The 12,604-nt window shown below is 38.1% G+C and overlaps 1 protein-coding gene across 1 annotated transcript in view; it reads left to right on the top strand.

Annotated features, from left to right (window-relative positions):
- SLC26A7 (solute carrier family 26 (anion exchanger), member 7) overlaps positions 1 to 12,604 on the top strand; it is a 166,457-nt gene that overhangs the window by 107,531 nt on the left and 46,322 nt on the right. The window contains exons 9-11 of the mRNA XM_006884596.1: positions 94 to 207; positions 10,868 to 10,945; positions 12,232 to 12,327. Of these exons, the coding sequence (XP_006884658.1) occupies positions 94 to 207; positions 10,868 to 10,945; positions 12,232 to 12,327 (288 nt within the window). The remainder of the gene's footprint in view (positions 1 to 93; positions 208 to 10,867; positions 10,946 to 12,231; positions 12,328 to 12,604) is intronic.

The raw sequence follows: 12,604 nt of genomic DNA, 5'->3' as shown, positions 1-12,604 counted from the left end.
TTTGTATTCATTGCATGACAAGTTGTACCCCTGGTCTCTAAACTGTCTATTGTGATTAAGAAATGATAAAATCTTCTATTATCAATTTTTCAGGAATTTTTGGCACACGGCCTCAGCAACGTGATCTCTTCGTTTTTCTTCTGCATACCAAGTGCTGCGGCCATGGGAAGGACTGCTGGCCTCTACAGCACAGGAGCAAGGACACAGGTACCATGACGGTTCAGCAGAGGCAAAATAAGGACCCAGACGGAGAGACATGAATTTATTTCAGTTGTATAGTGCATGCATGCATTGCATGTTGGCCTACTAACTGAGCGGTCAATAGTTTGAATCCACCAGCCACATTGTAGGAGAAAGAGGAGACGTCCCCTCCTGTAAAGCCAGTGGAGAGTCACAATGGGTACTGGATAGTAATGAGTTTGTTTCAAGGGCAAAGATAGAGGAACACCAGAAGTCATTACTTAAGGGGTGTTGAGTTTCTGTTTAAAATGATGAAAAACATTTGAAAACAGATAGTGGTGATGATTGCACAACTTGGCGAATGTAATCATTGTTGTCGAATGGTATGCTTAAAAATCCCAAGTGCTTTGCCATGCATATTTTACCACAGTGATTTTTATTTAAGTAAAGAAAATAAAATTGTAAGATCTTCACTCTTGTGTTCAGACAACAGGGAGAACTTTAAAGTCTTGAAAATATTTACAATAATTTAATTTTTCTTAAAAAGTTTTGAGGAATTCACTGTTCTCTTTCTAATGAAAGATTTTTCTAGAAACGGAATTAGTCTAAAAGCAAACGAAAAAAACCCCCGCTTCTTTTACAAATATCAGCTTTAATATTAGCAACCTTCGAAATCAAAGCTCCCTCTAGTGGTGTCTCAGATACTGAATTTTGTTGAGCTAAACATCAAACCACAGCGAAACCCATTGCTGATAAGTGAATTCTGCTTATGGTGGCAAGAAGCTGCACTGCAGTTTGAAAGCATGAGGTTCAAATCTACCATCTGCACCATGGGAGAAGGATGGGCAAGCTCCTCCAATGTGATTTATTGCTTCTGAAAACCCACCTGAGGGTCAGTTATGCGTCATTTTTCTGACTCTATGGTACGCCACAACAACAGTGGCGCTATAGGACAGAGCAGAACTGTCCCATAGGATTTCCAAGACTGTAACCTTCATGAAAATTGACTACAGTACCTTTCTCCCACTTAGCACCAAACAAAGCCCCTAAGAGTTCCTTGATTTAAATATATGGTTGTTGTTGTTGTTATGTGCTGTCGAGTCACCTGCAACTTATAGAGCCCCTTTGTACAACAGCTCTAAATCCTGCTCTATTCTGTGCCAATTTTATTGTCTCTGACTCATTACCCTAGTCAATGAATCAATCCATCTCATAGAGGGTCTTCCTCTCCTGCACTGTTCCTCCACACTCCCAAGCATGATGTCCCCCTCTACGGACTGGTCCCTCCTTGCAAAATGCCCAAAGTATATCAGATGAAGCTTCACAATCCTTGCCTCCAAGGAGCAGCTTGGTTTAACTTTCTCCAGGAAGAAACTGTTCGTTTTCTTAGTCCATGGTATATTCAGTACTCTTCTCCAGCACCACAGCTCAAAAGCATCAATTCTCCTTCTATCCTCTCTAGTTGTTGTCCAACTCTGGCACAGAAGGTGCCAAAGCGCACCTAAGTCTGCAAAGTGACATCTCTGCTCCTCATTACTTTGGAGAGGTCTCTGATAGCAGGCTTTCCCATCATAATAGGTCTTTTATTTTCCTCGCTTTTGGTGCCAAGAGATTTCCTGGCTGCTGGTTCCAAGAGTAATAATTATGGACGTGTACAAGCTGAAATTGTTGACACACTCAATCTTTTCTCCATCTATCATGGTGCTGCTCATTGGTCCAGTAATGAGAATATTTGTTTTCTTGTTGTTGAGATTCAGTCCCTATTGAAGACTGCAGTCTCTGACATTCTACAGAAGAGGCATCAGGTCTTCAGTTTCAGTGAGCAAGGTTGTATCATATGCATAACACAAATTTCCCTTAAATTCTGATGCCACATTCCACCTCTTAAAGATCAGCTTCTCAGATAATCTGTTCCACATATACATTGAAGAGGTGGAGAGATGGGATGCATCCCTGGTGCACTTCTTTCCAGATTTTGAACTCTGCAGTGCTTCCTCGGTTTTTTCTGATGATTGCCTCTTGGTCCAAGTATAGGTTTCACATAAGCACAGTCACATATTTGGGATCAAGTTCGCCACTTTGTCGTGATCCACATAGTCAAATGCTTATGCATAGTCAATGAAGCACAGATAGACGTTCTCCTGGTCCTCTCTGCTTTCAGCCAAGATTCATCTGACTTTGGCAATGATGTTCCTAGTGCCATGGCCTCTTCTAAATCCAGCCTGCACATCTGGTAGTTCTCTGTTGATGTACTGTACTGTCATTCTTAAATAATCTTTAGCAAGATTTTGTTTGTGTGAGATATTAGTGATATTTTTTGATGACATTTTGTTAGATCACTCTTTTTTGAATGGGAAGAAATTGAATCTCTTTCAGTCAGCTGGCCAGGTAGCTGTCCTCTAGATTTCTTGGCACAATTTGTTGAGAATGTCCAGGGCAGAATCTGTTTGTTAAAATTTGTCATTTGGTATTCCATTAATTCTTGGGGCCTTGCTTTTTTTTGCCAATTCCTTCAAAGTAGCTTAAACTTCCTCATTCATCACCATTATCTTAGTCATATATACTCTTTCATGACATTTTTCTATGTCAGCTAATTGTTTTTGGTATAGTCACTCTGTGTACTCTTCCCATCTTCTTTTGATGCTTCCTGGGTCATTCAATATTCTGCCTGTAGCATCGTTAAGTTTTGCAGCTTGAAGCTTGAATTTGTTCTTCAGTTCCTTCAGCTTAAGAAATGACAAGCAAGTCTGTCCCTTTTGATTCTCTGACTCCAGATCTTTACACATTTCATTAAAATGCTTTGTTTTGTTTTTCCAAGCTCCCTTAGAAATCTGTTCAGTGCCTTAACTATCTGGTTTCTTCCCTTTGCTTTGGCTTCTCGGCTCTCTAGAGCAATATTCAGACTCTTCTCTGACATCCATCTTGGTCTTTTCTTCCACTTCTGTCTTTGTAATGACCATTTGCATTCATCATAGATGGTATTCTTGATAACCTCCCACAGTTCATCTGGTCTGCGTTCATTAGAGTCCAAGGCCTTAAACCTGTTCTTGAGATAGTTTTTAAATTCAGGAAGGATTGACTCAAGAAGAAGTGTACGTATTCTCCTCTCTATCCTAGAGGCTACAAATTTGAATGATTAGGCTGACAGAACTTTCCTAAGCATTTTGATATATTTCTATACATCAGACTTTGGAAGAAATGATAGAAATCTAACAATATGTAAGATCAGGGAAACAAGACTCAGTATTAGAATCTTCCCATGCTGCTCTGCTTATTGAGATGTTTGTGAATCTTCCCAGCAATTCCCATTAGGGTACAGAGAGAAAGAATCTGATGTAAATGTGCCCAAATCAAAGATGTTTTCCCATGGTAGTCATTTTAGACCTTTAACATCTGCAACTGTTAAGTTTATGTGGGTGTAACTGATAACTGACATGGTTTGAAGAAGGCACTAGACAAGCCAAGCCTTAAAAGTTTTCTTCTAAATAGGCTATTTATGCAACCAATTTTCTATGTGGCATGACTTCACAAAACAACTCCTTATATGGCTCCATCTCTCTTCGGGACTAAACTTAAATCCAGTAAATTATCCTAGAAAACATAAAAGCCCTTCAACTTCTAGGCTAATGGCAACCAATCAAAGGACCAGTGGGAACTACTTTGTACAACTTGTTAATTATTTTACCAATTGACTCTTACTCAGAAACATTAGGAAGGTATTTCTGGAGAAAATGATCTTTTAAAAAATGCTAATGTGATTACGTTCCTTTCTGTTTAAAGCTTTTAAAAGGCTTTGCATAGGTCTTCTGATGTAGGCCTTTATGTTGCTTCCAAATCCCAGCGTGCTTCTTTTTCGAGCTTCACTCTTGAGTTGATTTTTCTTAACTTTTAGGTTACCTAGTTCTGCTCCGGTTCTTAGAAGGAATTATGGTTTTGTTGTCCTTAGTTTTTGTTGAATTTTCTTGTCAAAAAAGCCACTCTATTTGCTCTAGTGTTTGTTGTTCCTTTAGCTTTTTTGACCCTTCTGCTTTGTGACATGATGAATGCGGCAGTGGGCTCTCAAGTGTGTCAGAAATGATGAGGACGGAACAGGAAAGAACACGGTTCAGATCTGACATTCATAGGGTTGTTATGAGTTGTACTTGACAGGACTTAACAGCAGCAACTTCCCTCCCAACACTACTCTTTTTTTTAACTGATTTATTAGTTTTTCTTGGGTTGCACATCCCCCACCCATTTCCTTCCCGTACCCCCTGATCACCCAGAAATGTACCCCTTGCCCCAGACTGTTTCATGTATACAATGCCTACTTGCATATTCCTTTCCGACAGTTCTTTCTTTCACCTATTCTACTGTAGTGTTTGTTATCTCTCCACTCTTTTCCTATTCTCTGCCCACCCCACCCCCCTCTGCCCTAGTTTATAACCGTGATGTTATATATTTGTCCTTCTGCGACTAAGATTTTTCACTCAGCATAATGTCCTCCAGGCTCATGTTGTATAATGCTTTATGCGTTCGTTGTTTTTCATTGCTGCATAATAATTCATAGTGTGAATGTACCATAGTTTTTCTATCCATTCATTTGCTGCTGAGCATTTAGGTTGCTTCCATTATTGTGAAGAATGTAGCAATAGACATGAGTGTGCACACATCTGTTTGAATGGCAGTTCTGGTTTCTTTAGGATATATTCCCAGTAGTGGAATTGCTGGATCAAATAGTATGTCTTTTTCCAACTTTTTCGAGAAAGCACTAGATCACCTTTCATAGTGGCTACACCATTTTACACCACCATAATAAATGAGAGCACAAAGGAAGACCAATCATCTTCCTTTTCTCCAGAATCTTTAGCTCTGATGGATGGAATACATTCATTATTGTGATCATGGAGTTAGTTGTTGTTATTGTTGTTGATTGCCTTCAAGTCAAGCACTACTCATAGTACCCCTATGAACAAAATGCCTGAAGTCCCTCTACAACGATTGGCATTTATCAAAGTTCATAGTTTCCGGAGGCATGTTGTTTAGGAAGTGGATGCCACTCCCTCTTCCAAACCTGTCAGAATATGTTATTGCTGTTATGTGCCATTGAGTCACTTGCGATGTATAGCAACCCTATGTACAGCAGCTCTGAACCCTTTCCTGTACTGAGCTAGTCTCACTAATTTTGACACACCAAACCCAGATACTGCATCAATCCATCTCATCCAGGGTCTTCCTCTCCTGTGATATCTGTCTGTCTACCCTTCCAAGCATGATGTCCTTCTCCAAGAACCGATCTCTCCTGGCCATATGCCCAAAGTAAGTGAGGTGGAGCTTCAAAATCCTAGCCTCCAAGGAGAAACCTGGTTTCATCCTCTCCAAGACATATTTGTGTTTTTTTTGGCAGTCTATGTTCAAGGCTCTTCTCCAGCACCACAACTTGAAGGCAGCTATTCTTCTTCTGTCATCCTTGGTCATTATTACTTGTTGTGGAGTTAGTGGATAGTGAAAATGGTTAAAGTGCTGTGCTACTTAACAGAAGATTAGAACTTGAGGTCCATGCAGAAGTGCATTGGGACAAATGCTTGATAATCTAATTCTAAAAGGAATCCTTTGGGGACCTCATGGACCATAATTCTGCTCTGATATGTGGGGTCCCATGAGATGGAGTCCATTAGAGGGTCACTGTTTACTTATTTTTATGTGATTGATTTTGGTTCTCTCTCTCTTCTTTTTTTTGGCTGAAATTTTCCTGAGATACTGAGATTCATATCTGCTTTGCTTCATTGTATCCTCAGTGATAATCCCAGGACCTGGCATGTAAATTTTCAATAACTGTAGAAAAATGAACAAGACATAGAAAGATCTAATAATGATAAAAAAGTCAGTTTTATTTACTTTATACAGGACAGTTGAATCCAAGCAATATTTATTGTTCCTTAATATATTGTTATTGTCACTATGTACCATTGAGTTAGAATTGACCCATCACTGATCTTTTAGTGAGTTTTGAGAGGCAGTTAGTTGCACAAGAGATTGCCTGTCTTTCTCCCATGCAGCAGCTGGTAAAGATTGAATTGTATACCTATGGGTTAGCAGCACAAGTCCTTACCACGAAGCTACCAGAACTCTCTGCTACTTGATATCAAAATCAGGAAAATTCCTCTTGAAGTCAGGCTTCGGATAATAGCATTTAAAGAAGAATTATTGTCAAGTGGAAATACAATATAGGCTACGGAAGTAATTTAAAATTTTCTAATAGACACATTAGAGTAGTAGAAAGTGCTGATCAAATGAATTTTAATAATATAATTAACTCGGTATTAGAAATTTTATTTCAACATGGAAGCTATCCAAAATTTCTAATGATATAGTTTATAGTCTTCTCTTTTTATGTATGAAGGTTTTAAAACCTAGTGTTGATTTTTACATTTACAACATATCTTCATAGCAACAAGCTGAATTGCAAACACTTAGAAGCCCATGTGAGGCTGTATTGTATTGTAAATTTAGGATCATTTTACATAGAAGCAGCCTTCTGCCAACAGCTTGGCGAGCTGATAGTAAAATCTTTGAATGCTTTAGAAAAATCAAATTAAAATGTTTGAATGGAAATAACAAAAGATACTATCATTTAGTACCAAGTGCCCCAGTGGAAAGCTCAAAAACGTTTCTATGCCGCTCATACAGTAAATAAATCTTTTTTTAACAGTGAATTTCTTAAAGTGAATTATCCTGAGATTGAGGGCCTAAGGAAGACCTAAGAATGTGCCAGCACACAAACAGATACTAAAGTCTTGGTGCTCCCTAGAAATATAGCACAAAAATATGTTAAATTCTTCCTTTCATGCTTGCCTCAAAAGAATGCTAACTATGGCAGTGCACCTTGTGGTCCCTGGATCTCTTCTCTGCCGGCTCCTCTGGTTTCCCAGTCCATCTGGGGATGCTTTTCTGCAAGTACAGCTAGGTATAAGAGAAAAACAATAAAACAATTGACATGTTTCCTGCAACACTGAAATTGTCTTTGGGAAAATTTGCCAACACACACACACACACACACACACCCCACACACACACACTCATTCCTTTATTCCTTCAAAATTTGGCCAACTTCTTTAAAGCCTTATTAATCTATCCACCATTGTCTTCTCTTTCTTTAACCTGCTTCTGCCTTTTTAAAGTTTTTCATCATTCTACTATTCCCCACAACGCTGTTGATATTATTAAGTACTTGGTTTACTTCCCATTTTTTTGACAAATCATTAAGGAGTAATCTCCTCATCCTCCAACCATACATAAGTACCTTTTGCCACAATGCCTGCAGCAACAACTTGAGCATGGTGGACAGCACGAGGATAGGGCCAAGTTTTGATCTGTTGTTCATAGGGTCACATGTTTTCATTTGAGTTATAGTCAGTTTGACAATAGCTTAAAAACATTAACACTAATGCCTGCAAAGTCATATTTGCAGGCAATGGATAAAACATATACTTCTTTGAGAATATAATCAGACGAAAATATGAACTATTGTCTTGTACATAAAGTTAACTCTTAGATAAAACCTCAGGGAGCAATTTTATTCTGCACACATGGGGCTACCATGATTCAAAATTGACTTGTTGCCAACTGTTGTTGTTACGTGTCGTTGAGTCACCTGCAACTCATAATGACCTTATGTACAACAGCCCTAATCCCTGCTCTATTCTGTGCCAATCTTATTGTCTCCGACAAACCTATCCCAATTACCCCAGTGACTGAATCAATCCATCTCCTTGAGGGTCTTCCTCTTCTGAATTGTCCCTCCACCCTCCCAAGCATGACATCTCTCTCCAAGGACTGGTCTCTCCTTGAAACATGTCCAAAATCTGTCAGATGAAGCTTCAGAATCCTTGCCTACAGGGAGCAGCCTGACTTCACCCTCTGCAGGCCGAACTTGTTTGTTCTCCTAGCAGTCCATGGTATATTCAATACTCTTCTCCAGCACCAAAGGTCAAAGTCATCAACTCTCCTTCTATCACCCCATAGCCTCTAGAGTGATGTCATTGCTCTTCAGTACTTTGAAGAGGTCTCTGACTTTCCCAGTGTGATTAGTCTTTCATTTCCTGGCTGCTGGAAATGACAAGGGTGTTGATTGTAGAGCCAAGCAAACTGAAGCTGTGATCAATCTTGATCTCTTCCTCATCCATCATGATGCTGCCCATTGGCCCAATGGTGAGAATCTTTGTTTTCTTGATGTTGAGCTTTAATCCATACTGAAGGCTGCAGTCTCTTCACCTTGTGCAACAAGCACTTCAGGTCCTCCTCAATTTAAGCAGAGTTGTGTCATTTGCATACCGCAGATTGTTAAAGAGTCTACTTCCAATCCTGGTGTCACACTTCTCCTTATAGAGCCCAGCCTCCTGGATAATCTGTCCTGCATATAGATTGAAAAGATATGGAGATAGAACACATTGTTGGCACAAACCCTTCCCAATTTTGAACCATACAGTGTTTCCTTGCTCTGTTCTGACGACAGCTTCCGGGTCCAATATAGTTTTCGCATAAGCACAATCAAGTGTTCTGGGATTCCCATTCTTCTCAGAGTCAGGCACAGTTTGTTGTGATCCACACAGTCAAATGCCTCTGCATAGTCAATGGAACACAGATAGACATTCCTCTGGTACTCTCTGTTTTCCGCCAACTAGCTACAATAAAAATAAAGCTTCTTTATGAGTTATATTAAGTTCTCTAAAGATGTTATTTCCCATGCAGGAGTGGAGAAGGAATGACTTCCTCTTTCTATGTTGTAGAGTACTGACAATGAACTCTAGTATATGTGGAAAATAAAATGTTTTTATCTCAGATGCTGTGCACAAGGAACGCCTATTCTGATGTCCATTTAAATGGCAGCTTACTTAACTGAAAAACTGGGACTCTGCTCCCCAATCCTCCACATATAAATCCTCATAGTACCAGAGTCAAGACCTGTATCAATGGGACACTGAATACTGGACTGAATATATATTTATAAATTTTTACAGACTTCTTTCTTTTTCACCCAAGCCCTTTACTTGTCATGTCTGATTTATAGACGTATAATGTTGATATAGTAAAATTGATCCTTTTTAAGTGTACAAGTCACTTTAGAATAGTATGCAATTGTACAACCACTAGTACAATTAAGATATGGAATATTTCATTTAGTGGTAGTCTATTGTATGTTGTTGCTGTGTACCATAGAATCAGGACTGATCCATAGCTGACCCTCTGATGGGTTTTCAGAAGCAGTTAATTGAATAGGAGGAGATTGCCCAACTTTCTCCCGGGGAGGAAATGATAGATTCCAATTTTGAGATTACAGCACAGCTTTTTACCATTAGGGCCACTGGAGTGCCCTAGTTTACTATGTAGATGTCCACAATTTGTTTATTCACTCACCTATTGATGGACATTTGAGTTATACTATTGGTGTTCATTAATTAAGACTTGAAACTCAGACTCATAGCCACTGAGTTGGTTCCAACTCATAGTGATCGATCCTCCATTGGATTTCAGAAACTGCACGTATCAGTGGGGGGAGGTGTCATCTTTTCCCTTGGAGCTTGCTGGTGGATCCGAACCGCTGGAGATGCACAGCCTTTGAGTTAGAAGTGCATCTTTCCTTGGACTGAGTGCCCCACCAGGGTTCTCTTTCTGAATAAAGATGTAGCAAACATTTATCCATAGATACAGTCTTTTGTTTTTGTTACTGTTTAGTAAAACTGAGGTGTATACAAAGTGTACCTCCCGAGGTCTCTGAGAAACTCTAAGACTGTTTTCAAAGAGCCTGTAGCATGCTTTATTCCCACTAGCAATCCCAACATCTCAGAATTCCAGTTGCTCCAAGCCTTTGCCAACACTTGACTTTGCTTGCTTGTTTATTTATTGTCAATTTTACCCATTGTAGTCAGTTTGATTTCCTTCCCTAATTGTGTAATGATGTTTCTGAGCCTCTTTGTGACAGCCCTCTTCCCTCTTGTGTGAATCATAATTTCACTCAATATTTTTAGTAAGTCACAGGAGCATTTGATTGAGTGAAATAGGCTTTCCCATCAAGTTGAGCATAGCTGTAGGAATCAGGTGTTCTCAGTTACATTTGTTAATAGGATGGACTAGTTCGAACACGATATGACTGACTTCTCAGCTTTTGTAAAGTCTGCTCCATAGAACCACTTCCTAACGAGACACATTCCTAAGAAAGAACTCTAAAGAGTAAACAATGCTTCTGTGGAAATTTATTGTCAGCACGGAAGAACTCAAAATGGCATTTTCAATTCTTATCCAACCCCCTCCTAAAAAAAGAGAAAGGAGTGTAATGATTTGATTATGAAAGAATAGACCAAAGAGCTTTTAATTGAAATGTCTCTTTCACTATTAAACAAAACAGTCTTTCTTGGGCCTGGGTGATAAAAGTTGATGGTATTCTATTTCTTTGTGTGGAATTACTTTTCTCTCCTCATCGACTTAATTGATGGCACCAGTTTGTCAGCTGTTACATTTGGCTTCCTTTAGCTACAAAATTCAAATAATGACAACCTATGTAATTTAGCAATCCTGTACGGACGTTTTGTTTCTCCTAACGAAGATGAGCTAGAATTCTCTTTTTGCCCTCGAAAGCTTTGGAATAATAATAGAGGAGTTCAAGGCTTTTGTTTCTTTTTTCTTATTTTGTCTGTCTTCTCTTTTACAGGTGGCTTGTTTAATATCTTGCGTTTTCGTCCTAATAGTAATCTATGCGGTAGGACCTTTGTTTTACTGGCTGCCTACGGTATAGTAACATTTTTTCATTTTTAAAAATTTTTGACGGGAATGGTTGTATATTAACTACTTCTTAGGGGATTAACAACCTCAGTCATCAATAATATAGAAACCATATATATGAGCAGTGATTGAATGGGAATGGTGGGAAAGAGGCCACATTCAAATGGGGAGGGATGAAAGGATATCCTGATGATCTATCTTCTGATTCTATATTTAAATAATATTATATTTAAATAATTCTATATTTAAATAATATTATAAAGTTAGATTTATTCTTACTCATTTGGAAGCTGTAACTACACCATATGTTATAAATAGTCAGGAAAGAGTTTTTAATCAGAACTGTTAAATTAAAGGATTACATTTTGATATGGTGAATTTCTCATCACTAGATGGCTGTTAATAGAATTAGGGTAGCGACTTGAAGATATACTGAAGGCAATTTTTACTTAAAGGGTTATTTTTCAACTCTGACATTCCATGAGTCTGTATACATGAGTTCTGGGACAAAAACCCTCACACTATCTTGACCCTTGTAATCCTGAAGCACCAAAGTGACACAAGTAAGACACTGGCTTTAATAGGGAGCTCAAGTAGTCCTAGTGGGTAAGGAATTGGACTGGCAGCCTAAAGGTAGGAGGCTTGAATCTATCAGCTCCTCCATTGAAGGGAGATGGGGAAGTTCCTTCCACATGATTTACAGCTTCGAAAAACCTGCTGCAGGGTCAGCTGTAATTTGATGGCAATGAGGAATTTTTCTGAGAGACAGTGTTGATCCCTTCTTGCTGTACTTCTTCATTTAGTGGAGATATATTATTCATTCCCACTGGAGGATCTTCCAATAATCAAGTTTATTTTTAAAAATGCTAGAGTTAAAACTACATATTTATTACTCAAATCAGTTATAAGAATGCCTATGATTACACAACAATTCCATTTTACCCCCATCTAAATTTTAAACAAAAGACAATGAGTAATTATTTTAAAGTTAAAGGGACATTTAGCCTTGTAATTCACCATGTTTCTTTTTAATATTTTTAAAATATCCTGGGATTTGCCCTATGATTTTCTTGAATTGGTGATATATTCTTCCTGCATGGTAGTAGATTAGTTCTAAATAAAATGTTTCATTATTACTTTATTCTTCTAAGTGGTGATTGCTTTTCTCTAGAAAGTACTTAAAAAACAGAGTAAGTAAAAAGAAACAAAAATATGTCATCTTTTAAAATTTGGATTAAAACTCTTCCTCTCTTTTCCATCAACTTGTTTTTTGTTTTTTATTTTTGTTTTTAGTGTGTTCTTGCAAGTATTATTGTTGTAGGACTGAAAGGAATGCTAATACAGTTCCGGGATTTAAAAAAGTATTGGAATGTGGATAAAATTGATTGGGTAAGTAGAAATTTGACCTAAAAATGTCCCCTTTGGCTTAAGCACATTTTAGCAAATAAGCTTTATTACTTTAATTTGCAGAAAATGGATTTAGTTATTTGACACTTGTAAACTTACAAACTCTGTGATTTCTCAGACTCTTAATGCAAGTATGAAAATGTGTTTATAATGTACAAAAATGGAATTTGTAAAATTTTGATAAATCTGTATTTGTGAATGTTTAAAAAATTCTCATATATTTAAATGGATTGTTGTTGTTGTTATGTGCCGTCGAGTC

This window comes from Elephantulus edwardii, unplaced genomic scaffold (assembly GCF_000299155.1).
Source record: "Elephantulus edwardii isolate Elephantulus edwardi_28Jun2011 unplaced genomic scaffold, EleEdw1.0 scaffold00036, whole genome shotgun sequence".
In the NCBI taxonomy this organism is placed as follows: domain Eukaryota; kingdom Metazoa; phylum Chordata; class Mammalia; order Macroscelidea; family Macroscelididae; genus Elephantulus; species Elephantulus edwardii.
This window is presented reverse-complemented; position numbering and strand designations above follow the sequence as displayed.